This window comes from Phocoena sinus, chromosome 2, assembly GCF_008692025.1.
Source record: "Phocoena sinus isolate mPhoSin1 chromosome 2, mPhoSin1.pri, whole genome shotgun sequence".
Taxonomy (NCBI): Eukaryota; Metazoa; Chordata; class Mammalia; order Artiodactyla; family Phocoenidae; genus Phocoena; species Phocoena sinus.
In genome coordinates this window covers 69,428,900-69,456,493 of record NC_045764.1, presented here as the reverse complement: position 1 = coordinate 69,456,493, position 27,594 = coordinate 69,428,900, and the positions used below count along the sequence as shown (strand labels likewise).

Here is a 27,594-nt window from a genome sequence, read left to right as displayed (position 1 = left end):
TGGGATCTTCCCAGACCAGGGCTTGAACCTGTGTGCCCTGCATTGTCAGGCAGATTCTTAACCACTGCGCCACCGGGGATGTCCCTGAAAAAGGTATTTTTAATGATGAGTAGTGAAATCCTAATCAAAACCCCAATATGAATCTTTTTGGAACTTAAGAAGTTTACTCTGAGTTTCATCTGAAAAAGAAAGTCTCTAAAAATAGTCAAAGTTTAGAAAGAAAAAACAGTGAGAGGAAGTTGCCATATTTCTTTTTGTTTATCAAATACGTATGGTTCCTTCTATGCATCAGGCACTATTCTAAGCCCTATACAAATATTTACTCGTTTAATACCACATTGAGACATCAAAATAGACTACAAAGCCATACTAAAGCAGTATGATATTGGCATAGGAATAGAAAACTTGACCAATGGGACTGTATCGGGGTCAGGTCCTCTGGAAGCTGATACCAGATGAATTAGAAGCGTAAGAGATTCACTAGGGGAAAATACATGTGAAGGACAAAAGGGAGAAGTAGGGCCTTCAGACCACAATTTAGGTCCAATACCTATGCAAGGAGAGATGGAAGGAAGGAGGATTGGATAGGAAGTGCCTCGGACTATAATGCAATTCTGAGAAAAATCTCAGCCAGGCCAATGGAGAGCTCCAGAGAAAGATTGCTCATTAGAAGAGCCCCATTTTGGACAGAACTGGTCCAGCTGTAGGATCCCCACTGTGCTCAATTCTTGTTTGAGAAAAGTCCAGAGGGAGTGTGGCTTCAGGGTGAAAGTTGTAGTGGGTCTTGGAGGTGTGGCAACTGGAGACTGTCAGCCAACTACACTTCTCACAACAGACTCTTTCTTTCTTTTTTTTTTTTGGTACTGGGGCTTCTCACTGTTGTGGCCTACTCCTGTTGCAGAGCACAGGCTCCGGACGCGCAGGCTCAGTGGCCATGGCTCACGGGCCTAGCCGCTCCGCGGCATGTGGGATCTTCCCAGACCGGGGCACAAACCCGTGTCCCCTGCATCGGCAGGCAGACTCAACCACTGCACCAACAGGGAAGCCCCAGACTCTTTCTTGAAGGGACATCTGAGCAGTGTTCCTCTCTGGCTGTCAGAGGTATTGTGTGAAGATTGAAGAACAGACATTTATTTGTATGAAACTTATTTATAAGAAGTTAGACATTTCAAACAGTGGGGAAAAAAGATAGACTTTTAAAATAAATGATGTTGAAACAATTGGCTATCCATTTGGAAAGAATTAATTTAGATCCCTACTAGTAATTAATTTAGATCTACTAATTTAGGTCCTCAATATACATAAAATTCAGATGGAGAAAAAATTTATAAATAATATTTGAAGAAAAATATTTTTTGAAAAACTTTGCTGTTTTTCAAAGGGAGAGGAAGCCTTCCTACGTAAAATGCAATACTCAGAAACCATAAGAGAAATGACTGAGAGAGATTTGATTAAATAAAAATTTAAAACTTCTGTATGGGAAAAAAGCATCATTAATAAAATTAAAAATCAGGTGATAGATTTGGAGAAAGTATTTGTGCCATATATATATAACAGGCAAAGGATTAAAAGGTAGACTATATAAAGAGATCCTTCACATCAATAAGAAAAGATAAACAACCCAAAAAGAAAATGGCCAAGGATATTGACAGGCAATTCACAGAAGAAATATAAATGGCTATTAAACATAGGAGAAAATGTTTACAACTCACTGGTTATTGGAGAAGTGGAAATTATTGGGCAAACCAGATGGGCAAAAATTTTAAATATTGCTAGTATATATATATATATATATATATATATATATATGTTTTGGCTGTGTTGGGTCTTTGTTGCTGCATGGGCTCTTCAGTAGTTGCAGTATGCTGGTTCAGTAGTTGTGGCTTGTGGGCTCTAGAGCGCAGGCTCAGTAGTTGCAGGGCATGGACTTAGTTGCTCTGTGGCATGTGGGATCTTCCCGTGTGCCCTGCATTGGGTATCCTAACCACTCCTCCACCAGGGAAATCCAAGATATTGCTAGTACATTTTTATACTAGTATATAAAATATTGTAGGGTAGCTGGGAAAATGAATATTTGCTTTTCTAGCCTCTAAGGAGGAAGTGGGCAAGGAAGAAACAGTTTAGGAATAGGTTTTAATTTAGTGAATCCTCAGTATCTGCCATATCCATGGGTTAGGGAATGGGAATGGTTGTACAAACTATGGTATATCCTTGCTAAGGAAATCTATGCACCAAATGAGTTAAATCTATATGGACTAGTGTGGAAAGATTTTTTAAGATGAGGAATTTATCACATAACCTGATTTTATATATATTAAAAGAAAATGTAGCAGTTACCTCTGGGTTTGAAGGAGGAATTGAAGTGGAGGAGGACTTTAAGGATTTAATCTACATTTCTGTATAGGTTAAGTCATTTACTTTAGGTTCCTATATTTCTTGAGAGATTAAAAAAAGATACATCAAGCAATTACTAGCCCTCTTCTCCAAAACAAGCAAGTAAAGTCCTAATTCTCTTCTATGTCCATGGAATCCATTCACCAATTTTTCCACAACAGCCTTTGATTTTTCTTTCTTCTCTATTCCTATAGCTACACCTCATTTCTATTTCTACACCAGTTTGTGTCCGGTTAACCTCAATAGCCTTCTAACTGATACTCACACCTCCAGTCTTTCTTCACCCTAGTCCTGCAGTCCACAGACAGCTTACTTTTCCTAAGACTAAGTTTACTTCAATCACCCCTCTGTCCACAAATCTTTTATGGCTCTCCCAAAGTGTTCAGAGGGATGCTAACAGGTGTTCCATGGGAAAAGAGTTCTGTGGTTTGGTGTGTCAACTTAAAGAAAAATGCACAACGTGAGAGTTGTGAGGTTAAGTTTTATTTAGGGTCTTATTGAGGACTATAGCCAGGGAGACAGACTCTCAGTAGCTTTGAGAAACTGCACTTAAGAGGTAAGAGAGAGCTTCCCTGGTGGTGCTAGTGGTTGAGAGTCCTGCTGATGCAGGAGACATGGGTTCAGGCGTTCATGCCCCGGTCTGGGAAGATCCCCCATGCCACAGAGCGGCTAGGCCCGTGAGCCATGGCCACTGAGCCTGCGTGTCCGGAGCCTGTGCTTCGCAACGAAAGAGGTCACAACAGTGAGAGGCCCGCGTACCACACAAAAAAGAGGTAGGGGAGGAGCCAGTATACATATGAATTTTTTGGCTAGGAAATACATATAGCAAAGCACAGATCTTGGCTAAGGATTACTGCTAATCACAAAGAACAGATCTCAGGTTAGTGATTTTAGTGTTTTTCTATGCATGTGAAGATGCAAGAATCTGAGGTCATTAAAATTCTTCCTGAGATAAGCATCTTAATTATCTAGGGGCTGTTTAGCCAAAGCACAGAATGCCTCATCCAGTTTTTTTCATCCTGAATTCTCCTCAGGGTGCACTGTTGCACTGTGGGTGGCTGCAATGGGTTGTGACTTAACCCTTGTATAACTGGACAATGAATGATACTCTGTTCTTTTTTTGTTCACAGGTGAATCTGGGAAATGCTGTGTTCAATACAGTTAAAACTTTTTTCTTCAGAGTGGAATATTTAGACTTTAAAACACCAGTGCTAGGGGAACTTCAAAGGCGGGGAGACAGTGTATAGTGCTTCTCAATTTATTTGAGCATGCAGTCCTTCTTTTGAGGAATGCTATTTATTGACCTTCTCAGGACACACGTTGAGAAACAATGACTTAAGGGAAAAAGTTCATAATTATTCCTCTGGCATTAATGGCCTTGCTTAACATGCTCTTATCATCTAATTTCCTCCGCTTCCCAAAATGAGTTTCCTTATTTGCGTCTTCCTTCAGGAGTCAATGCTGGCTCCTCCTCTTCTGGGGAGTTCTTCCTAGTCATCTCAGTCCCTCTGAACTCTGGCATTTGTTGCCAGAACTCTCGTTAGTTACTCCTTCAGAACTGTTATTGATATTCCACCTTTCTTGGGTCTACCTTGTCTACCCACCTGAATAGTGCTGGGACTGTGTCTTATAAATACTCTGTAGTAAACATAATATTTAGCTGCTTGACTAATATCGTGCATCTCCCCCAGTGTGGATAATGACCACTCCTGCACAAGGCAGTATCTAGGCCTTAGGTAAACCTTCTGTTGGTTTATACTGTCATGGAAAGCACTGAAAATGGCACTGTATTAGTTTTCTATTACTGCTGTAGCAAATTACCACAAACTTGGTGACTTAAAACAACAGAAATTTATTATTTTATAGCTCTATAGGTCAGAAGTCTGACATGGGTCTCACTGGACTAAAATCAGGGTGTCAGCAGGGCTGTGTTCTTTCTGGGAACCTTAGGGAAGACTCCATTTCCTTGCTTTTTCCATCTTCTTCTTTTTTTTTTTTTTGTGCCTTTTCCACCTTCTACAAGCCTTTGCATTCCTAGGCTTCTGGCCCCCTTTCTCCATGTTCAAAGCCACAAGGGCTGGTTGAGGCCTCCTCACACAACATCACTCTGACCTCCTCTGTCTCCCTTTGCCACTTTTAAGGACACTTGAGAGGACATTAGGCCCACCTGGAAAATCCAGGATAATCATCCTATTTTAAAGTCAGTTGATTTGCAACCTTAATTCCACCTGCAACCTAATTCCCCTTTGCCATGTAACCTAGCATATTCACAGTGCCGAAGGATTGGGAAGTGGATATCTTTGGGGAGCCATTACTCTGCTTACTACGGGTACTCTTGCCCAAAAGTCTAAATTGCATATAGGTGGTAGTGGGGTTTGACAATAAATGGGAAAACCTTTTTGGCATTACAAAAACTCTCTTCAAATACAGGGACGCCCTGCTGCATGATCTTTGGCAAATCACTTGAGTCTCCCCATCCACATCTCTGCTAAAATGGAAATTGCCATCCTTTGCTCTGCATGTTAAATGAAATAATTATGTAACCAGGTTTAGCTTAGAGGATGACAAATAGGGTTCAAGAAGTTCTTGATGAATCTTGATGAGGAGGGTGGGCGAGGTTCTCTGAATGACGTCTGGAGAAGCTTTGAGAGATTTCGGGAGAAAAGGAGTGAGAAGTGCCTGCCCTTGAATGAAGTTGGAGGTTGAAAATTCTAGCAAAAGGAATCAACTTTCATGGAAGCTTTTGAAGAGGGCCCAGGTTAAAAAAAAAAAAAAAAAAGGCGAAGAGCAGAGGCTACTTAGGAGATACCTAGGTGACAGAGAGTACAGAATCCAAGAGGGAAAGGTATGTGGTTTTCCTGGGCAAAGATAATATTTTGTGACATTCTCTCCCTACTTAGTTCAAGGACACATATACCGTAGGTGTACAGTCACCTAGTGAATAAGTAAATGAATTATAAAAGCGTGGCCAGGATAAAAAAAAACATAAAAACCCACCGGTGTAGGTTCCACCGAGATTTGAACTCGGATCGCTGGATTCAGAGTCCAGAGTGCTAACCATTACACCATGGAACCACCACGCTCACGAAGTCGCCTTAGGTTCTCTAATCCTTAAAGAACCCTGCCCCCATCCACAACCCAACCGCCAGAGGCAGTGCTGAAGCGCTCCCCAGCGCCCCGCTTCGCGGCATGGCGGCGCATGGAATGAGGGAGAGACCATTAAGTGCGGAGAGCAGCCGCTAGGAAGGTCAGCCGGGAGTCCAGGGCTCAGTATCAGCTCAGAGCCTTCCGAGGTGCGGGGGAAGGGGGGGACGAGAATTTGAAAACGTAAGCGAAACCCGAGAGCACCGCCCTTCTTAGGCTCAGGGGCGGGGAACCGCCTCCCCGGAAGTACTTCCCCTTAGGGGCGGGGGGCCTGCCGGAAGTGGCGTAGCGGCAGGGAGGGGTTCTTTACCGGGTCCGGCCGCTGAAGCTGGGCGTTCGGTTTATCCCTGCAGCGACGCCCCCTGGTCCCACCGGTACCACTGCTGCTCCCGCCCCTTCGCTTCTCGGCCGCGCAATGGGCACCCGCGACGACGAGTACGACTACCTCTTCAAAGGTGAGGCCACGGGCTCTCGAACTCTCCGCCGAGTCCCGGTTCGGGGGCCCGGGACATTCCCGGGGGACCCGCCCGCGGGCTGCCCCTGCCCTGAGATCGGCCTTCCTCAGCCCTTCCTCTGTGTGCGATTCGTCCTCCGGTCTCCCAGCTCAGCTCCTTTCCCTCCCGTCACAGAGGGGATCCTCACCACACAGCGGTCTCTTAGCGACCTCCCCAGAGGCCTGAGGACGCCTCAGAGCCCCTACCCTGCGCCCTTCTCGCGGCCGGCTGCTGTCTCCCAAATCGCCTTCCTTCCTCCCCGGGTTCCAGGGCCCCTTCAAAGGGGCGCCCCTCCCACCGTCCATCTTTTCGGGTTGAGCGCCCCCTCCCCCTCAGTATACACCCTCCCTGAGCCCCTCTGACAGGCCCTTCCCTCCGGCTCTTCACCTTTCCCTCGACGCACGCTCCCAGTACAGGTCTTTTTCTTATCCACCGCCCTTTCCTCTCGGGAGGGCCGCTTCCCCTCCCCTCGGACAGACGCCTCTCCTAGCATTCTTCTTCCATCACCGGGGCCAGGCCCTGGTTAAAAGCCGCACGGGCCGGCGGCCCCACCCCCACCCGCCCCACAGTTCTCTCGGTCAGTAACCTTCTCGCACTGCCCCCAGCATTGGTAGCTCTTTCTTTGCCTTCCCTCCCCAGATAGTTGAAGAGCTCTCCCACGTCTCGTGTGCGACCCCGACGCTGGGGGGGGGGGGTAGGGCAGGAGGGATCGTCCCAGCACCCACGCGCGCACTTGTCGCAGTGACCCGGCAGACCGACGTGACTTGCCACCTAGCCTTTTTTCTTCTACCCTCCCTTCCCAGCGGCAGACAGCCTGGGATAGCTCTTGACTCTGCTCGAGAGAAGGGGTTGCGGATGGGTGGTGGCTGTTATCCTTGCCAGACCTGAAGGCCCAGTTCCTGAGCAGGAAAGGTTGTGCGCTGCACAAATACTAGATTTCTTTATCGCTGTGGACTGGTTGCTTCCTGCTGCAACACTGGGAGGATCCAACCTTTTGGTGTTTTTAGAACAGGAAGGGAAGAGTCCTAGTTGGCCGCATACCTTTTCTCAGAGGTGGAGGGGGGAGCGGCATGGGGAAGTTGCGTGCTCTTTGGTCAAATTAAGTATTTTTCATAAGGTAGGGAAACGTGTAGTGCACTTGGACAAAACATATTGGAGGGTGGGGAGTGAAAAAAAATTATTGGTTAGTCCAGAAAGAATCCAAATAGTTTTTTTTAAATCAACAAAAATAACGGATACAGTTTTCATTGAGAGAAGAGTACACTAAATGCTTTTTTTGTTGGATGAATGCGCTCTCTCTGATGGTCTTTCTCTGCTCCTGAATTAGGCGGGCAGCCATCAGTAGTATGCTGAACAAAGATCATTACCAAGGAGGAAGAAGCCATTGCTATTAAAGCTTTACAGTGGAGGGTGGAGTTTAAAAAGAATGTTAAGCTTGGTGACTGTTTCTGACTTTGCCACTGGGTGCTTAGAATGGTTGACTAAACAAGCAGGAAACATTGCTTTACCAATACTTTGCAAATCTTGGCACACTAGCAGATGATATGCCCTTATCACCACTTATTCTTCTGGGTCAGAAATTTTTATATAGAGTGAGTACCTTCAGTATCCACTCCCACTACCCTGATAGTGGAAAGGCATTTATAGAGAAGAGGGTACTTAATGCATTTTACAAATAGAAAAAAGAAACATGGGTTAGTTTGCACACTCTTGACTGAAGGCATCTAGGTCTGGTGCAGTTACTTAAGTGAGACCCTGGAGACTGGGGTTTAGTCATTAAAGAGAGATTTGTTTTTTTAAACAAGGTGCAAGGGCAGTGGGCAGCTAGGTACTTCTGAAGTAAGTAATTTAGGATGAGATAGACTATGAGAGTATTTCTCCTGTTTGTTTTAGAACTTGAATGTTGGTTGTAGAAGCCAGTTATTTTCTCACGAAGAATACTCAGTATCCTGGATTGGCTTAAGAAATTTTAACTTAGCCTTGGGTTTAGACCATCCTACTAACTGATTGAGAGAGCACAGGGCTTTGGAATCACACAGGCCTGGGTTCAAATAGTGACTCAGGTTTTACATTTGCTTTGTGACCTTTGGAAAGATGACTTTTTTGAGCCTCAGTTCCCTCATCTATTAAAAAAAAACACCTGTCAGGGCTGTTGTGGGAATTAAATGAGACTGATTGTAAAATTTTAGCTTCTGTGAGGACTCAATAAATGGTAATAATGTGAAAGAAGTTACTATGGTTCTCACTGGGTTTTTTTTTAAACCTGAATCTGTAACTGTAAGAGCATTTAAGTATTAGTAAAGAAACTTAAAACTCGGACCTCCTAAAGTGTTTTATATTTCCATGGGTTATGGTTTCATGTGTTGTACATTTTGCTGTTTGGTAAGGTGTCTCAAAAATTCTGCTGAGAAAGATTTCCACTTTTTTTTAAAGCTCTTACAGGATATGAGTCACTTTTTAACTTCTGTGATGATTATATAGCCAATTTCTTATTTATACAATTATAATTTAAAGTGAAGCAACAATAATTTCATTTTAAATGGTTTCATTCTTACATAGATTTATTCCCTGAGATGAGCTGCAGCTGTCCAGCTGGAAGAATGCTTACCTAGCAAACTTAAGAATTGGGGGAATTGTAAATTAGTTTGTAGCTCTAACCAGTTGAAAATGAAGGAATATTTTGGTTGGTGTAGGATGGAGTGGTCCAAGTGGGAATGTAATGTGGGGAGAGCAGGAGCATTATTCTACACTATGTATTTGTTCTTGAACATTAATCTTTAGTTAAGTTCAACAGTGAGACTTTTGGTGGAGGTGGGGAATTAATTTTATTTTTTAAAACTTGACTTTTTATTTTAAAAACTTTAATTCCACAAATATTTACACACAACGTGGTTAAGGCCGTTTGGGACACATAAATGAAGTATGTATGAATCAATCATAGTTCCTATTTACAAATATTGTGGTAGACACCAATTCAGTCAGAGTCACATTTTCTGAAAATACCTGGATACATAGTCTACACCATTTTCTTTTCAGTCTCATTGAAGGTCAGTAGTAATTAACCATCAGCTGATTGCCAGTGGGACCGATCATAGGAACTTTGCTGTCTTGCATCTTGATAGGTTTTCTTTCACGACTTTTGGTTGAGCAATTTGGGTTCTGCTGAATCTAGAAAAACTTGTCTAGTTCAGCCTTACTGAATTTTAAAGACTCTTGGTGAGGTTGGACTATGAATAGTTGAAAGAGTAGAAAGATCTCCAAGTTTATTTATAAAAGCCAGTATGAAAATTATCAGTTACTCCTTCAGGTGATAACTTTTAGGTCTGAGATACTATGGTTGATTTGTTGAATTAAATTTTAGCCCAGTACGTTAGTTTGCAAGAGAGTGTGTAAAACTAAATGTGGTTGAAGAGTTGGAAATTTTTGTTAAATAATGGTCAGTTAATATGTATATTCTGTTTTTATGGCATTTAGCAGCCTAGTATTTGATATATAATGAACCAAATTTAGCATCAGATATTAGAGATGATATGTAAAATTCAGCAGATGAGGTTGACCAAGTAGTAATGAATATTATCAGGTTATTTTAGAAATGTGATACATGTTTCATATACAGTTGCTGTTATTTAATTTATGCTTACACACACGTATATATATGTTATGTAGATGGCTATAGTTATAAAGTGTTTAAAGTGGAAGTACTTTTAACCTAAGATACTAGTTATGGAAAGTATAGGAAAAACTTCAAATTCCTTTCTTGAACTATAGGATGTGATCATATAGTTTGTCTCATTAAAAAAATCAATTAAGTATTGTCATCTTAATGAGAGAAACTGTTTTGATTAGAAATTAAGTCTGAGTCCATGAACTTTCGGGTTTTTGGTTTTTTTTTTTTAAATTATAACCCGTAAATTCTCTTCGGTTGTTTAGGTAATTTAATCCATTCTAGTTTGTTTATTTTTTAGTGAGCCTAAATATGACCTTTCTTGGTGTGGTTTCTCTTTTGGCAACTGAATAGAAGCAGCTTTCCTTAGTGTGTCATCTCTCAGCATCATCTTGGCAGCGCTATTCTTAAAAAACCAATACTTTCTGTTGTCATTTAAAATATAGTCCTTTAAGAAGTTGCTAGTCATAATTCTGTCAGCCTTTTCCATGTCTAGTTGAGATAACTATTTTATACTATATAAAGTATTCATGAATCTTGAATTATTTTCAGATAAGCGTACTAATTTTATGTTAAAATTAATTGATTATATCAAGGGGAAACCATGCCCTCACTAAATATTTTTATGATGGCGTAAAGATTTGAGGATGGGGAGATAATGAACATAATCATTAAAGTGGAGGTTGAAAGGCAAGAGACCAAAATTTGAAAGTACTAGAGTTTTTGTGGGATGGGGAAAGTGTTCTTTGAGTTATTTATTTATTTATTTTCCAAAGGCATTATCATTCTAGATGTCTTGCTCTTTGGCTTTAAACTAAATAATTGGCTTCTAAATCGATACATCTGATGTATCTGAGTGCCTATGCAGTAGAAACGTTCAGCTTTTTGGTTTTTTCCCTTCTTTGCTATTCCCACTTCAAGTGAGGCTTTTATACCTCAGTGCTAGCATGGGGCCAGAAAAGATTCAAAGGAGTTTTCCTCAGCAGAACATCCAGCCTCTTATGCTAAGAGGCAGCAGTGAGTACACCCTGCTAATAGGGTGGACTTGATTACTGAAGCTGGGATTTCATTTCACATCTAGACTGGGGGACCTTGAGAACTAACAAATCAACCAACTATCCTATAAAATTGGAAGTGCATTGTTTTTGTACGTTACTTTCATGACCTTAGCATCTTCTTCCCTGGTATCCAAATTAAAGCATTTACTGTATTATCTGTGTTTGCTGCAGTACCTCTGACACCTCTAATTGACTATATAACTAGAAATAACTATGCATTTTGCTGCATGGGGTCACTGCTGCCGGGATGATTTCTTGCTGAATCAGCTGATAGAGGAGGCCAGAAAGATATGCATTTGCTAATAATTGTACTCTCTCCAAGACTGTACAGAGGCCAGCTTATATCCGCTCTTGTGGCAAGGAAGGAATGCGTAATGGACTCTGCCCTCTGACCTGAGTGCAGTGAGCTCTCACAGTTTTCACTGCCCTTGCCACCATCTACCAGATACCAGTCTCTTTAGTAAGGCATGGTCTTATTCCTGGTGTTATTCTTGCATGTTTGATTATCTAGTCCTGGTATCTAAGTCAATTAGCTAATAAGAACTAAGAAGCAGCATTAGTAGTCAACAGTAGGAATAAGTATAATATTTTCTGAAATCTTGATAAAATTTTTTACCAAGGAAAAAAATGTTATCAAGCTCAGATTCTGTAAACCTGTGAACTCGTTTGTTCTTTAAATTCAGATAGAAATGCTTTAAAACAAGTTGACTGCCTATTTCCCCATTGTTTTTGAAGTGTAATATCACCTTAGGTGAAAAAGAATCCACTGTATTTAGCTAGTAAATAAGCTACCTCCTTTAGTAATCATAGGAAATAAATTCATCTAATCACACCTTTTTTTTTTTAAGTCATTAAGTTGTAAGTAAAAGTGTAGGCCCTCCTTGCTTTGACTTTGACTCAGAGTAAGTCAGAGTTATTAGTCAGCTTTCTAGGGCCCCTGTTAAACTTAGTGGGGTGTTTCTTTTTGGAGGGGTCTCTAGTCTCCTGCCAGTCTGGTAAATGGAACTATGAAAGGGCCATTGTAGTTTCTGTGATCTGGGTGGCAGCGTTTATAAACATGATGCCTTCTGTGTTACATGTGTTTCATTTTTGCCTAGGTATGAGTCCTGAGGTCTTCCAGGCTTTGATGAGACTAAGTAGAACATACTTAGGGCACTAACATCCTTTGTTGCTTTCATGTCTAATACATTTTCATATCACAAATTGTTCATTTGGTTTAGGATTTATCTTTCAAGTTATTACCTTCTAAGGTAGTAAGGTTGGTATAGCGTTGATTGTTAAATTAATGCATTAGCCTGTCGTCAGTGCCTAGTAGACCTATGATTAAAATTTGCATGTGTGAGACAGGATACTTTATCTGTGCTAAGCAGATGATGTGTGGAAGATGATGTGTGGAAGTCACTATGCAGGTAGAAACACGTTAAAAAGAATAAATTGGTTTTATCGATTGATAACATGGGCACTCAGCTCCACCCCCACCCTCATCCCTTTTTAAAAATCAGATGCCCTGTCTTTTTTTGCTTTAAAACATGATGGCATTGTGAATGTGTGTGCCTCATTCATCTGACATTAAGTTCTTTGTCTTTTTAGTTGTCCTTATCGGAGATTCTGGTGTTGGAAAGAGTAATCTCCTGTCTCGATTTACTCGAAATGAGTTTAATCTTGAAAGCAAGAGCACCATTGGAGTAGAGTTTGCAACAAGAAGCATCCAGGTTGATGGGAAAACAATAAAAGCACAGATATGGGACACGGCAGGGCAAGAGCGATACCGAGCTATAACATCAGCGTAAGTCTCATAGTTTTTTAAGTTCTGTGAAATAGGCTACCAAAGTGAATTAGCTGACTTTTGGTATTGGAAAAAGGTACTGTTTTGTTTCCTTTAAAGAATTCCGGTATTAGGATTCTAAAATTTATAAGTGTGTTTAAAACTATATATATGTGTATGTATATATATATATATATATACATACACATATATATATATACCATATACTTAGTCTTTTCTGGTGTTCTCTTCCATCTTGTGGTTGTTTTCTAATAGTTAAATACATGTTTCTGTTTTCAGATACTATCGTGGAGCTGTAGGTGCCTTATTGGTTTATGACATTGCTAAACATCTCACATATGAAAATGTAGAGCGATGGCTGAAAGAACTGAGAGATCATGCTGATAGTAACATTGTTATCATGCTTGTGGGCAATAAGAGTGATTTGCGCCATCTCAGGGCGGTTCCTACAGATGAAGCAAGAGCTTTTGCAGGTTAGTGGTATGAATTCTGTGATATTACAGTGATTCTGTATTTCTTGCAGTTTTGATAACTCTCCCATGAGGGTAATCGGTTACAGTAGTTTTGGAAAGGTAAACATGAATGCTTAACAAGTATTGTTGTTTTGAAAGTGTGTGATGACTGTACGACTCTTTTGCTTAACTTTGAGTTATTAAAACTGTAGTATTTTGAGTTTTTGCTGCCAAAACTTGAATATGAATACTGTCTTCTTTTCTCTCCCTGGAACGGGTAGATGAAATCTATGTTTATTCTGTGCTTCCTGCGTTTTTCCATTATGTCTGTGTTTTACTAAGGCTTGTTCTATGTGTGTCCGAAAAGTAGTGGCCCAGGGAGTGGGCAAGGACCAACAGGGGTGTAGCTGCTTAGGAGTTGTAACTTTTTTGGCTTTATAGAGGATCTGCCTATCTATTGACTCCGTATTGGTAGGGGCAGCCTACTAGAAGGCAACATTGTACATTCTTGACAAGTGAAAATTGTGACCTTCCACTATTGATTATGCTGTGAATAAAATTTTCTATCACAGTTTTTCAGTTTTCTGGGAGAGAAGCTTTATTTCAGATAATACAGTCACAGAATTCTGAGTGAATCACATATATCCACCCACGTTTATACCATAGCTATGTTGTTGATGGGGAGAAGCCCAGTAAGGGATGAAATGAGCTGAGTATTTGATAAGTTTACTACATTATGCCTAGTGTTGTTCATTGCTAGTGGTAGTATTTAGATGCAACGAGTATTTATTTTAATTAAGAAGTCAGTGAAAATTTCTCGCTGTCATTTTTAATCTACTAAAGTGGAAGTAACATGTGCTCTTATTCCTCAAGAAGTTGGGGAGGTCTTGGGCTTTAAAAAAGTTCTGTTACTTTCCTTTTGAAAGCTTTAATACATCCCTTGTATTAAAATTTGACAAGACTGAAGTTTTTGTGTCTCCTCACAGAAAAGAATGGTTTGTCATTCATTGAGACATCTGCTCTAGACTCTACAAATGTAGAAGCTGCTTTTCAGACAATCTTGACAGGTAAGACTTGCATTTTTAGATTATACCAGTGGGAATTTGAAGTATTAGGAAGGAAATTTAAACAAATTAATCAGGAAACTAAACTATAAAATCACACTGAGAATGACTATCATTTGAGAGCTACTATCGCAAGACCTGTTTAGAGTACAAAATTAGTTAACAACCCTTGCTTGCTGAGCGTTAATCATCCTAATTCATCTGGTTTATAGTGGGAAAAATACTTTGAAAATAATTTGTTCACTTCCGTTATTACTTTGGTCCATGAATTCCATATTTCATGGTCATAAGCACAAAGCAATGCTTAATGGTACTTTTTAGAAAATAAATATTGAAATCCCATTTATGGAAAGATATGAATGTCTTCTTGAAATTCAGTAAAGAAAAGGCATTCTTGGTTCTGATTTGTTATAGAAGCACCCAGGGAAAACATATTCTTAAAAACTTAAATGAGAAAACAAAAAAAATCTGCCATGATCTATTATTGGATAAGAAGCAACGTGTCACCTGTGGAGAAAATCAGCCAGTGATTACATACTGAAAAGTTTAAATAAGTAGTGGGAAAGAAACAAAATTCATGCTGTTTTGGAATGTGGATGTGTAGACCAGGGCAACCTCAGGAATAAGAGGACATTTTATTTATGTTGACTCATATTTACCCTGACTTTAATAGAATGAACAATTCATCTGAAAGTTTAATCTTAATCCTCTAATAGGCACTTCAGTGAGTTGTTTTTAAGTACTTTAAAAATGTATATTACTTAAAAAAAAATTATTTATTTATTTGGCTACGCTGGGTCTTAGTTGCGGCATGAGGGATCTAGTTCCCTGACCAGGGATGGAACCCAGACCCCCTGCACTGGGAGCGTGGAGTCTTAACCACTGGACCACCAGGGAGGTCCCTGTATATTACTTTTAAGAACTCATAATTTAGAGTATAGTCTTGATATATAGTGATCTTATGTGGTCTAAAAAATATATATGGAGAAATGGTTAAGTAAATGAGCTTCCAATTATAATGTAAGATTTTTATTCTTCGTATGCAGCACTTGTAGTGGAGACCAACAGATTTTAGCTTTTAAATGTTATCTTACTATAAAAATGTAGGGAATAAAACTTAGGGTTTAGGAACATGGGTTTAGAAGCCTGACTTAGTTTCTAGTCCTGGCTGCTCCACTTATTAATTAGCTCCTATAATCTTTGGCAAGTTACTTAACCTTTCTAGCCCTTAATTTCTTCGTATGTAAAGTTGAAATATGTTTTGGGAGTTCTGTTATTTTCTTTCAAGTAAGGGCTTGTATTTATAAATACCTTGTGATATGATTTGACTTGACTGTTAATGTTGTGACTTAAAGGTTTTTGTCCCTATAACCTAACTCACAGAAAAGAATTGTCTGTCATTGAGACATCTACTCTAGACTCCAAAAATGAGTACATGAGTTTGTACATGTAAAATACTTAGCTGTCCCTGGTACATTGTAAATATTTGATATTGGTAGCTAAATAGCAGTGAAGGTATGAAAAAAAAAAACTCATTAAAAATAAACTATATTGATGATTTACATACCTGGTTTATTAGAATTCTTTTCTGTTATCAGAAAAATAGTAAATAAAGGACCGGTGCTAGAGTTGGATAAACAGTCTTTAGAACACAGTAGCTTTGTTTTAGAATCTTTGTGTCAACTTTCATTGCAGATTGTTTCAAGCAAGCAAGATCTGATTGAATATGCACTATGTCTGCAAATCCTTTTTTTCCTTTTTAAGCACTTGTGTGGTTTCTCTTGGATCAATGTGTTGAATACTCAATTGAGACCCAGGAGCTGTAGGTTTTACTTTTTATCACTTTGCTCTCATTCCCTGTGTAACTAAAGCCAGTGAACCTCTCTAGTCCTAAGATTCAGTGTCTTAACATGAGTGAATTAAATCATCTTCAAAGTCTGTGAGTCTCTTAAGGCCTCTGAAAAACCTCATTTGAAAAAACTTTAGTTAGTCCTTGTTGGGTTATTTTTTATGTCCTGTCAAATCTCTGCTATAATTCTAGCCCATTCTGATTTCAGTTTATAGCCCATTTATTCTCATATTGAGTGAAAATGAGGCCAAGTGTTTTCTTCCATCTGCAGTTAACTATTTTATGTATCATTTTGTAACGTTGAACGTATGATCTGTTCAAACATGAAGTAATCAATAAGCAGTGATATATACTTAAAATTGATCTGTTTTGTCCTGAATGATGAACATCTGGCTGTTTCTGTTAAAATTCACTCTTGATTAAGCTTTTGTTACTGCTTAATTAATATTGCTTGAAAGCAAACAAGGCTTGAGCTTCACTTACTACTACCACTTTTTCTCTCTATATAGCCACTATTTCCTCAGCTTCCTGTAATGTCTCAGTGTTGATCTGTGGGATCAGAGATCACTGCATATGGCAGCAGACATCTGTGTTTTGCAAGTGTTAGGATGTTTGTTCTAAACTTTTCTATATAATAGTGGGAGTATTAATGCATAGGAGAAACAGGAAATAGAACAGTATTCTCATTAGGCTTAATTCTGCCTTACGTGTTAACAGTATTAAGGGAGCATTTATGTTGTATTTTGATGTTGCTGGAAGAAAAAAATAGCTTTTTACTTTTTAAGATGCAAAATTATGTATTAGAAAATGTATCTCCATTGTTACTTCAAAGTTAACTGTGTTGCTTTTTTTGGAATCGACCCATGCCATTCTTGACATCCATGACTTTGACAGTAATTTCATGACATGATTTTGCTGATGGTATTTTTAGGAGGTGGTTGATTAGTGCGTGAGTGAGCCTGATACATTGCTTAGCCTCTAAATTTCAGTGCAGCTTTGTTTTATTTCATCCTCAAGTTCATTGAGGGATGTTATTAATCCATATTTTCCATACTGTATTATTTTTTTCTTTTAACTTTGAATTTTGACAAATTCAGACTTAACGGTTGCAATAATAGTACAAAGTATTTGCAAATACCTTTAACCCATATTCCCCAGATGTTGATATTTTACCATACTTGCTTGCTTCTTTTTCTTCCTCTCTAAATATATAAATAATACTGTTTTCTTCCTGTACCATTTGAGAGTGACAGACATGTTGCCCATTATCCCTAAGTGCTGCTTTTCAGCGTGTATTTCCTAAAATCAAGGATATAGTCTTTTCATAGCCATAGTACATTGATCAAAATTAGAGAGTTAGGTAATAGTACCACATCAGTGTTAAGCTACAGATCTTATTCAGATTTTGCCAACTGTTCCAATTATGTCCTTATTAGCAAAAGACAGTCTGTAATCAGATCATACATTGCATTCAGTTGTCATAATTCTTTTTAGTTTTCTCTAATCTGGAATAGTTCCTCATTTTGTCTTTTGTTTATTGACATTTCTTGAAGGGTATGGGTCAGTTATTTTGTAGTGTCCCTCAATTTGGGTTTGTCTTATGTTTCCTTGTGATTCAGTTCTGGTTATGTATTTTCAGCAGGAATACCACAAAAGTGTTCTCAGTGCATCATATCAGAAGGCTCATGATATTGGTTTGTCTTATTAATTACTGGTGATGTTGGTTATGATGATGTCCTCCAGGTTTCTCCATGTAATTAATAAGTCCAAGCCATCTTTGTAGTATGGAGACTAAATTCTTAATTCTATGGTTGAAAGAATTTTTTTTTGGCCGTGATGTGTGGCTTGTGGGATCTTATTTCCCCGACCAGGGATTGAACCTGTGCCCCCTGCAGTGGAAGCATGGAGTCCTAACCACTGGACCGCCAGGGAATTCCTGGTTGAAAGACTTTTAGGTCACTTAGCATATTGTCTCTTAAAAGTGAGGCTAGGGTTTTTCAGGCATTAACTTTATTGGAGTAGTGAGGATCTTTTAATCAGACATAGTAGCTTTGATTCTTTGCATATGGCAACCTTGTGTCAGTCAAATCAGAGCATTTTTTGACCTTCAAGAAACTTACATCCTGAGCAGTAGGTTTGAAGAAGGTCTAACAAATTCTGATGTAGGCTGTAGTAGGATAACTCAGGTCTCTGCTATTTTCACAATTTTTGGAGGGACTGAGGAATTTTAGTTTTTTTTGTTCCCCAATTTGGAGCTATTGCATTTAACTTCCTTAGAATTTACTTTGAAACTTGATCCATATTTCCGTTAGAGTAGAAATAGGCATATGTCTTTTATTTAACTTTACTCAGTTATATTTAAAGCTATTTTATATTAATATTTTACTTTATATTTAGATCTCATACAGGAGATCCTGATATAAGAACGATAAAGCAGAATTCCTTTTCTTTCTAACCTTGCCTGTCCTTTGGACTTCTTGAAAAGGGTCTGCACAGGAATTGGTATATCACATACATTTGGTTCTAAAGGAGAACATGCCCTTGAAAGAGGAAAATATTTGTATCTGGTCTAGCAAGTTATTAGTCCTGTTCCCCTCCCCCCACTTAAATAACCTTCTCTAATCAGATACCGGCTAGAAGGTACCTGATTTATATTTTCTCATCAAAGTTTTTTTTTAAAGTGACACACCCAGCCACAGAGATGTTAAATTACTTGTGTAGCTTCTTAGTGCCCATTCTAACTGAAAGAAAAAATTTCTCCTAATTTTCTGATCAGCACTTTCCTTTTTCTTTGTTGCCTTGGGTGGCATTTTTATTAGCAGACATCTTTTTGGTGACTGTAGCAATGTAGTAATAATCTACTTCTACAAAACAGTATGCAGTACTTGCAGGCAGTTTTATAACACTGCTCAAATTTCTTTCCTTGTAATGAGATCTCTTTAATTATTTACCTTTCTGTGTTCTCTGAGAACTCTGCTTTTTCCTTTCTTCCAGTATTTGCTTTTTATTTAAGAACCTGCAAAATAATTTTTGTTTTGGTTCCCCTAACGTAATATTTAAAACCACTTGTAAAGAAGTTAAATTTGTAGAGGGTCACATTTAATCATTTGCACTTGAGAAAGAAGAGCCTTCCAGTTGGGGATTAGGGAGAAAACATAAAGAATAAAGAATGAATGGTATAGTTTTTCAGTAAGTTGATGATTATCTTTACTTCTTAGTCACTAGCCTGATTGAATGACTGTCTTTCTCTTTACCCTAGACACTCTGGTCCCATCCCTTTTTAAAATTTCTTTTTAAATTAATTAATTTATTCTTGGCTACATTGGGTCTTCGTTGCTGCACGCGGGCTTTCTTAGTCTACTTTTCGTGGCGGTGCACAGGCCTCTCATTGCGGTGGCTTCCCTTGTGGAGTACGGGCTCCAGGTGCGCAGGCTTCAGTAGTTGGAGCACGCAGGCTCAGTAGTTGTGGCTCGCGGGCTCTAGAACACAGGCTCAGTAGTTGTGGTGCACGGGCTTAGTTGCTCCGTGGCATGGGGATCTTCCCAGACCAGGGCTCGAACCCGTGTCCCCTGCATTGGCAGGCAGACTCTTTTTTTTTATATTTTTAAATTTTTAAAATTTTTTTTATTTTTTGCGGTACGCGGACCTCTCACTGTTGTGGCCTCTCCCGTTGCGGAGCACAGGCTTCGGACGCGCAGGCTCAGTGGCCATGGCTCATGGGCCCAGCCGCTCCACGGCATGTGGAATCTTCCCGGACCGGGGCGTGAACCCGTGTCGCCGGCATCGGCAGGTGACTCTCAAGCACTGCGCCCCCAGGGAAGCCCGGCAGGCAGATTCTTAACCACTGCGCCACCAGGGAAGCCCCGGTCCCATCCCTTTTTAATGAAAAGAATCCAAATGAAGACTCCACGTCCTGCATATCCTTTTTGTTTTTTTTTTTTAAACTCTAGTCTGCCTTTCTTTATTGGAATCTAATCTTTTCCCTTGGTGCTTCTTCAGCTTTGAACCACTGTCACCCTTCTGAAACAAATTTTAGCCATCTGCTTCCCCCAAAAAAGCATAAGAGAAGGCACACGAGCTGTCAGTGTTTTTGTTAGTTTACATATTCAGTTGATTACAGTTTGCTGTTATTCAACTTTAGGGAAATTAGTTTTTAACTTGGAAAAAATGTATTAATTTAGTTAGTACATTTCCTTTTCTTTAAGTTTTTGTTATGGAAAATTTTCAGCATACCAAAAGTAAGATATTATCATGAGCCAATGTAGCCATCAACAACCGTCAGTTCAGAGCCAATCTTTCCTCCACCTACTCCCTCCCCCATTATTTTGAAACAAATCCCAGATATTACATCCTTTCATTTGTAAACATTTCATGATGTATATTTAAAAGGTAGGACTTAAACCCCTAACAACAAAACCATTTAAAAACTGGCAGTAATTCTTTATTGTCCTCTATTATCCAAGCAATATTAAAATTTCCTGTCTCAAATTTTAACAGTTCAACCTAGAATCCAAATGATGTTCGTACATTTGAAAATAATGATTCCACTTTCTTTTTTCCCCATAACTTTATATTTTAAAAATTTCCAAATATTACAGAAGTAATACAGTGAACACCCATATATATATCCTTCATCTAAAATCCTCAGTTATTAACATTTTGCCACATTTGGCTTATTTCTGTATGTGTAAATATACTTTTCTTCCCCTTTGCTCAATCTTTGGAAAGCAAACTGTAGACATTATGGCACTTTACTACTAAACACTTGAGCATTTTATCTCCTCAGAAAAAGGCATTCTCCTACATAATCACAATACCGTATATCATATCCAAGAACTTTGTTTACGTGGTATTATCTAATGTGCAAGTTCATATTCAGATTTCTCCAGGTGTACTAATAATGTCTTTTATAGATTTGGGTTTTACAGTTTAAACCTAGGATCCAGTCAAGGAAAACACATTGCATTGATGGAATTGTTATATATCTGGGTACTGAATAGAGTAGCCACTTGCTACGGGTTGTTATTGAGCACTTGAAATATGGCTATTGGACTGAGGAATTGGATTTTGAATTGTATTTATTTAATTTAAATAGGTGGTTAACATATATTTAATATAAATAGGTGGGCTGTAGCCCACATCTAAAGCATTTAGTCTCATCTTTTAAATGTATTTTGTGGCAGTAACTTTTTTTGAAGAGTCTTGGCCAGTTGTCTTATAGAATGTCCCTCAGTCTGGATTTATCTAAGTGTTTCCTCATGATAAATTCATTTTCAACATTTTTGGTAGGAATACATAGGTGTCATTCATAGGAATATGTTATACTTCATAGTCCATCATAATAGGCATATCATGTCAGTTTGTCCCATTTTTAGAGTTCCATTATCTTTTGAGGGTTTTTTTTTTTTTGGAGGGAGCACTTTGAGAACAAAGGTAAGACACATTCTTTGTTTGTAAGGAGTTTATATAGTCAGAGGGAGCTGCGTTTAGGCAGTGCACTGTGAGACCAAATACAATATATTAAATAAGGATACTTGCTTTAGAGGAATTTAATAACATTTATTCGTGTACTTAGTTATCAAACCCCTACTATATGCTGGAGATACAGCAGTGAATAAAGTAGATACAGTTTTGGTCCTTATAGTTTGTTGACTGAAAAAAATGCACAACCTAAAAATTGAGAATTATGTCTTATTTGGCGGACTTGCTGAGGACTTAAGCCCAGGAGGCAGCCTCTCAGATGGCTCTGAGAGACTGTTCCGAAGAGTTAAGGGAGGAGCCAGGATATATAGGAGTTTCTTGAACAAAAACTAGGTAGTCTGGAACATCAAAAGATTACTGTTAATTAAAGAAAACCAGACATCTCAAGTTAATGAATTTAGGGCTTTTCTTTGTATGGGAAGCTGCAAGAGTCTGGGCTCATTGAAATTACTCCTTTGATATGCACCTTAACTATCTAGGGCCAGTATTCTACTTTTCTCCATCCTGAATTCCCTCGGGGTGCACCGTGTGAGAGGGGGGTGGGTGCAGTGGCTGATGGCTTGATGGCCCATCATCCTTTGTTTACTGATACGGCAGGCAACGTTCCTTATCCACTAGTTTGTTTAGTGGAAGAGGTAGATGCTAAACAATTAGTTTTGATAAGTGTCATAGAAAATCTTAAGTTGCTTGATTTGAATAATTATTTCATTACAGTTTAACTTTAGTTCAGGAGGCACTGATAAACATTATCTTTCCGTTCTTCTTTTCCAAGAGTCCTTTGGGATTTTGACTTGTTTATGAAGTTGTATGCTTCCCCGTGTAGCCAACAGAAATACCTACTGTGTCTGATAATGCAGATTTAAATATTTTTCTGTGGTACAGTGTCAATGTATGTAAGTTTTTTTGGTAAGGGTAGAAATTTAGATCTAAGCCCATAAACTGTGTAATCTCTTTAGACCAAGATGTATTTAACTGATTGGTAAACCTTTCCCTCTGAAATGGAAAACCTTTATTTCTCTTCTTACCCTAAGGGAAATTGTTGTGAAATAATGGGTTGACTCGAATCAGTGGCTGTTTGAAAATAAAACTTTGAGTATATGCAGTCTCTGTTCAGTTTATTTGCATTTTTTTCTCTTATGAATATAACTTCTGCCTCTGTGTATCTTTTTTATCAACGATTTATGGGTCTGTTCACACTGGGTGTTGCTGTTTCTTTTTTTTTTTACTCAGAGATATACCGCATTGTTTCCCAGAAGCAAATGTCAGACAGACGTGAAAATGACATGTCTCCAAGCAACAATGTGGTTCCTATTCATGTTCCACCAACCACTGAAAACAAGCCAAAGGTGCAGTGCTGTCAGAACATATAAGGCGTTTCTCTTCTCCCCTAGAAGGCTGTGTATAGTCCAATTTCCAGGTCTGAGATTTAAATATATTTGTAATTCTTGTGGTCATTTTTGTGTTTTATTACTTCCTCATACCTATGAATTTTTCCATGTCTTAAGTCTTTTGATTTTAGCTTTATAAAATCACCCACTTGTCCCGAATGACTGCAGCTTTTTTTTCATGCTATGGCTTCACTAGCCTTAGTTTAATAAACTGAATGTTTGGATTCCTCAATTATTGTTTACTTTTCATCATGGAAGCTGTCACTGTAGGACATAATATAACTTGATCCCTTGAAGCTCAGATCTGTTGGTCTTGATTAAATCAAATTAAGAAGACTGTAGAAATAAGCTATCATTTTGCCACAGAGCAGCTTATAATTAATACACTCTTCTCTCAGTGCAGTGTATATTTCCATAAATCTAAGAATTGCCCTATAAACATAGCAGAATTTTGAGAGCTTGAAAATTTTCCATTATTCTGGAAGTCAATTTCTAACATGCCTTAATAGGGTTATGTAGTTTAGTAAATTTTGTTTTTTAATTTTTGTAAACATCAAAATTGATTAGAGAGGGGGGCACTTTTTTCTGGATAAGAATTATCTTAATAAACACAAAAGACAGTGATGATTTCAGTAGCAGTATGGTTATGGGGCCATATGTTAAACAGTGCTGCCTGGCAGGCTGGGAACTGGAGAGACTGGTGGAATTCCATATGAGGTGCCTCTGTTACAGTAATCAGGCAGCCCAAGTCATTTAACTTCTCCAATTTCCCAGCAGTAGGTTGTGTGGCATTTTATTGCTCAGGCAATAACTGGTTTAATGCTCTTAGTATCCAATGGTGAAGTGTTAATTTTGTCTTAAAACCTTCCAGTAAATGAAATGCAACCTAGTTTTATCACCATATCCACCAGCAGGCATGGAAAATTATTTTAACAATGCTGATTTTTGAGTTTTGCAGTATATTATGGAATATAGTCCAGTTAAATATCTGGTTTCAGTATGTGTAAAGAATACAGTGAGAGGTTAATTTCTGCTCAAGTGGTACCACTTAAAGGCATGTATTCTTTTAGTACGCAAGATGAAATAGTATCTTGAGTTAAATAGAATGCATTTAGGCATTGTACAAACCTGAAAGTTTTCTTCCACTACATTATTGAAATCAATGGAGCCACTCATTTCTCATTCAGAAATGTGCACACTAATATTTAGTTTTGTTTTCTTGTGGATAGTATTGAGCACTTAACTCTGAAGTGTTCTACAAGTTGTGTCAACTAAAGTGATACTATTCAGGATGGTGGAATATCCCCAAAATATACATGTGTGTGGGCTTGCATAGATTACTATGTTTCATAGTTAATCTTCTGTCTTTTGCGGTGCTCATGACGTGTGGGGCGCACGGAAGGCATTGCTGTGATTAGTCAATTTAGTTTTTCTCTGTAGCCGTTTTATTATTTTGGTGTATTGGTTATGAAGATACTACTATCTATTTGTAAATTGCTACTTTGTATTTTATGCATGCTTTGTAACTTGATTTTTTTTTTTTTTAGTTATTGATTTGGAATATATTCACATTCTAATAAACTGTTATAGGGGGACTATTCTTTATGTTGTCAGATTATATTTTTCCTTTGAGTGCTTTGGATGTAGCCATGGAATATTTGCTTCTGATGAGTAAGAGCATAGGTCCTTGGATTACAGAGTAAACAATTGAATTGGAGGCATCATTGTGTGAATTCAGCTTTGATTTTAGACATATAGTTCAATTATGCTGTTCTTGGAAAAAGTATTGAATATTACCAAAAACATTAGGAAAGTAATCTCTGTACTTTGGTACGTAACAGTGTCACCAGACCCAAGAAGAGGCTCCATCACTATTTTACTCAAAATTGGTAGTAAATTTTTTACAAAATTATTTAAGAGAAGGAGAAACTAGGTAGTGAATTGAAAATGAATAAAGTAACTTTGAATTTTTACCAAATGTAGACCTAATGTTGCTTTGGGCATGGTTGGATCTTGGGAGAATTCCAAGAAACCTTAAGTAGTAGTAGAAAATGAATCTGATTGCATTTCAACAAGCGTCTTCATTCTGAATAGTATCTCAGGAGACAGACTGTCTCAAGTAAGAAACATTAAGTTTTTAAATATTATGACAATTTAGGGCTCAAGGTAGTTTAGAAGTATTTTGATTTTTGACCTTGCTTTTCAGTTATTTTAACTTTGAATTTTTAAAAAACCTATTGTATTGTCCTGAAAAGTCACTTAGCCATCTTGATTTTAACTTGTATGTCATTGTTCTAAAATGCTGTTTATGATTTCTCTCTAATAGTAGTTGTTACTTTACTTACTTTTTTTGTAAGTTTCTTTAGCCATTGCACTGAGTATGCTAAATTGTAATTCTAAGAAAGGGTGCTGGTTGGTGTCTTCTGCCAGAGGGTTCTGCAGGAAAGTTAGTCTTCTTGAGTTTGGATTGCCCATCAGAGCTAGTCATATTTATTTCATCATTGGGGAAATAAACATCTTAATTTTTGTCGTCAGTGACTTATATTTACAAAATGCAAACCCTCTCAGTGGTTTGAGCTATTGTGATAATCTCTTCCATCTACCTTAAAAGGAAAAAAAAAGCTCTACTATTTAGACAATTTTGGCCAACACCAGAAGCAGAATAACTCAAAGGCTGGGTGGATAATTAAGATCTTAGTCCAACCTGTTAGGTTTCAATTTCTGGAGATTTTTTTTTTTAAAACAGGAGAAAAATGGAGCCTGGTTATTTGATGTCTCACAAACATCATAAGCCTGGGAAAAAAATTCAAAACAAAATATGAATTTTGCATAAGGACTGTGCATAAGGATATCTATTCCCTATGTGAAAAAAAATGAACAAAGGCAATGAAAGGGCCTTCTTTCACCACAACATTTAGTGGGTTAGCATAACAGTCAAACAAGTGCTAAAGAGCTGCTTTTTGTTCTCCTGGTTGGAGCAGTCCTGGTGCTGCATCCCTTTCTGGGCTTTGACAGGTCACCTTTTTCACTCATCTATACAATACGCCGAATAAACTGGAGTTGTCATTCTAATCTTTTAAAGAAACTGTGGGAGGCTGATGGTAACAATAAAGTAATACAGAATGCTAATATCATTACAATTTATGTAAGGGAGACCATTAGGATTAGACTGAGAGATAATGGTATCTATTTTCCTAAAAGCTGAATTGGAGGATAGAGAAAGAATATTTGAAAGGAAGTTGATACTAGGCATATATTAGAAAGTATGCTAAATTCTGAGTTTAAAGATTGAAAGTGGCAGCTATAATAGAGCACTGGACTGGGTGAGAAAGACTTGGAATCTAGTCACAGGTCTTCTAGTCATTTTATCTCTGAACCTCACTTCCAGTTAATGAGGGGACTGGATTAGACCATTTCTGGGGTTTATCCCAGCCTTAATTCAGTAATTCTATGAATGAATACTTTCTTCAGGTACTAGAGCCAAATTATTATGCATTCTAACTAAAATTTAAATATAATAGATAAATAAAAATCATGTGTATACTTGGCAAGATGTTTTTGGTCTTATAATAACTTGATTAAAATGCTGTCTTTATTTCCATGTTAACACCATTAAATAAGATGAAAGCTTTCAGAACATTTGCAAAATGACTGTCAATTTCAACAATATGCATCAAAGTACTATATGTACTAAGGGGGGAGGAGCACTTGAGGGGCTGCTATGTCAACTGTGAGCTGAGAACTGCTGTTTTTTGGCTTTTACTGTTAAAAGAAAATTCTGCTGGCTTTTAATATATACTTTGAAATATATTCATGTTTGGGAGAGAGAACCTTTAAAAACATTTTGTGTTTAATTTTTTGTTTTTAATCTCTTAAGTGGAATCTAGTAAGGTAGATCAGTCCATGGACTGATTCCACCAATAGAACCAATGATTAAATCCAAGTGTATAGGTTTATGTGTGCACACACATGATATAAATGGCATTGTCTATTAGGATAGTAATTAATTATTAGTAAACATTTGAGTTGAATTATTTAACATTATTAAGCATAGAATTGATAGGTCCTGGCACAGATGTCACATATATTGGCTGTTAACTACTATGTTATCAGTACCAGTGATGGTGAAAATTAATAGGCAACAGGATTCCTTTCCTGTGGTTGAGTCAGTAGAACTTAACCTTGGCCCCAAACCACAAAATCTCAGACCCTGTTATCCGCATCCTAATGAATAAGCGTATGGCTTTTAGCACTCACTCCTAAGGCTCTGGAGGGCCATCTGCTGGGCTAGACAATGGCCTGGGAGGCAGAAACTGGAATAAGGAGGTAATCTGACAACCGGCGCTGCAGACCAGAGCTTCCTCCTTCTCTGGGTTTCTGTTGGACCACTGCTCAGAGTCTTTCTAGCTCTGCAGGTCAAGGAAGAAAATGTATAATCACTATCAGACTAATCACCAGGGTCCTCTATTTATCCCTGCCCTTCTATAATTGCTACATTGTAAGATCTACAAGCGTAGGGAAAGTGCTTTGTTCATACTTATATTCCTAATATTTATCCTTCCTGCAACCCTGTGTCAGAACAATAAGGAAGGACCATCTAAAAGAGTGAAGGGGCTAATCCTAGGGTTCGTTCTAGTTTAGCTTGGGGGGCTATAGTCTGAGAATTTTACCATTTAAACAATTGTTATATAAAATTATTACGTAAATAATATATAATTATTATACACAGTATAAATAATAGTATAATGAATCCCTTATGTATCCGTCATCCATCCCTTCTGAGAAAGATTTTCCATCTTCTGTTGCCACATACAGATTAA

General features: G+C 38.3%; 2 protein-coding genes and 1 non-coding gene across 3 annotated transcripts in view; 1 reads left to right on the top strand and 2 right to left on the bottom strand.

The window, feature by feature from the left end:
- Nucleotides 1-5,397: 5,397 nt before the first annotated feature.
- TRNAQ-CUG lies at nucleotides 5,398-5,469 on the bottom strand. Its single transcript has one exon. It is a non-coding gene; the product is annotated as a tRNA-Gln (tRNA).
- Nucleotides 5,470-5,820: 351 nt separating this feature from the next.
- Nucleotides 5,821-24,374, top strand: RAB11A (RAB11A, member RAS oncogene family). The gene is made up of 5 exons (XM_032621473.1): nucleotides 5,821-5,993; nucleotides 12,345-12,540; nucleotides 12,820-13,013; nucleotides 13,979-14,059; nucleotides 22,617-24,374. Exons 1-5 carry the CDS (start codon nucleotides 5,954-5,956, stop codon nucleotides 22,754-22,756), a joined length of 651 nt encoding a protein of 216 aa, XP_032477364.1. The 5' UTR covers nucleotides 5,821-5,953; the 3' UTR covers nucleotides 22,757-24,374.
- The window catches only part of MEGF11 (multiple EGF like domains 11), a 380,714-nt gene continuing 377,425 nt past the window's right edge, over nucleotides 24,306-27,594 (bottom strand). The window contains exon 26 of the mRNA XM_032621456.1: nucleotides 24,306-27,183. Within this exon, the coding sequence (XP_032477347.1) occupies nucleotides 27,167-27,183 (17 nt within the window). The 3' untranslated portion in view covers nucleotides 24,306-27,166. The remainder of the gene's footprint in view (nucleotides 27,184-27,594) is intronic.

What these genes read in the sequence shown, in the direction of transcription:
- RAB11A (XM_032621473.1), top strand. Translation starts at nt 5,954, where the DNA reads ATGGGCACCCGCGACGACGAGTACGACTACCTCTTCAAAG. An exon ending in TACCGAGCTATAACATCAGC is followed by an intron (nt 12,541 to 12,819) that starts GTAAGTCTCATA and finishes TTCTGTTTTCAG; the next exon opens with ATACTATCGTGGAGCTGTAG. An exon ending in TGAAGCAAGAGCTTTTGCAG is followed by an intron (nt 13,014 to 13,978) that starts GTTAGTGGTATG and finishes GTCTCCTCACAG; the next exon opens with AAAAGAATGGTTTGTCATTC.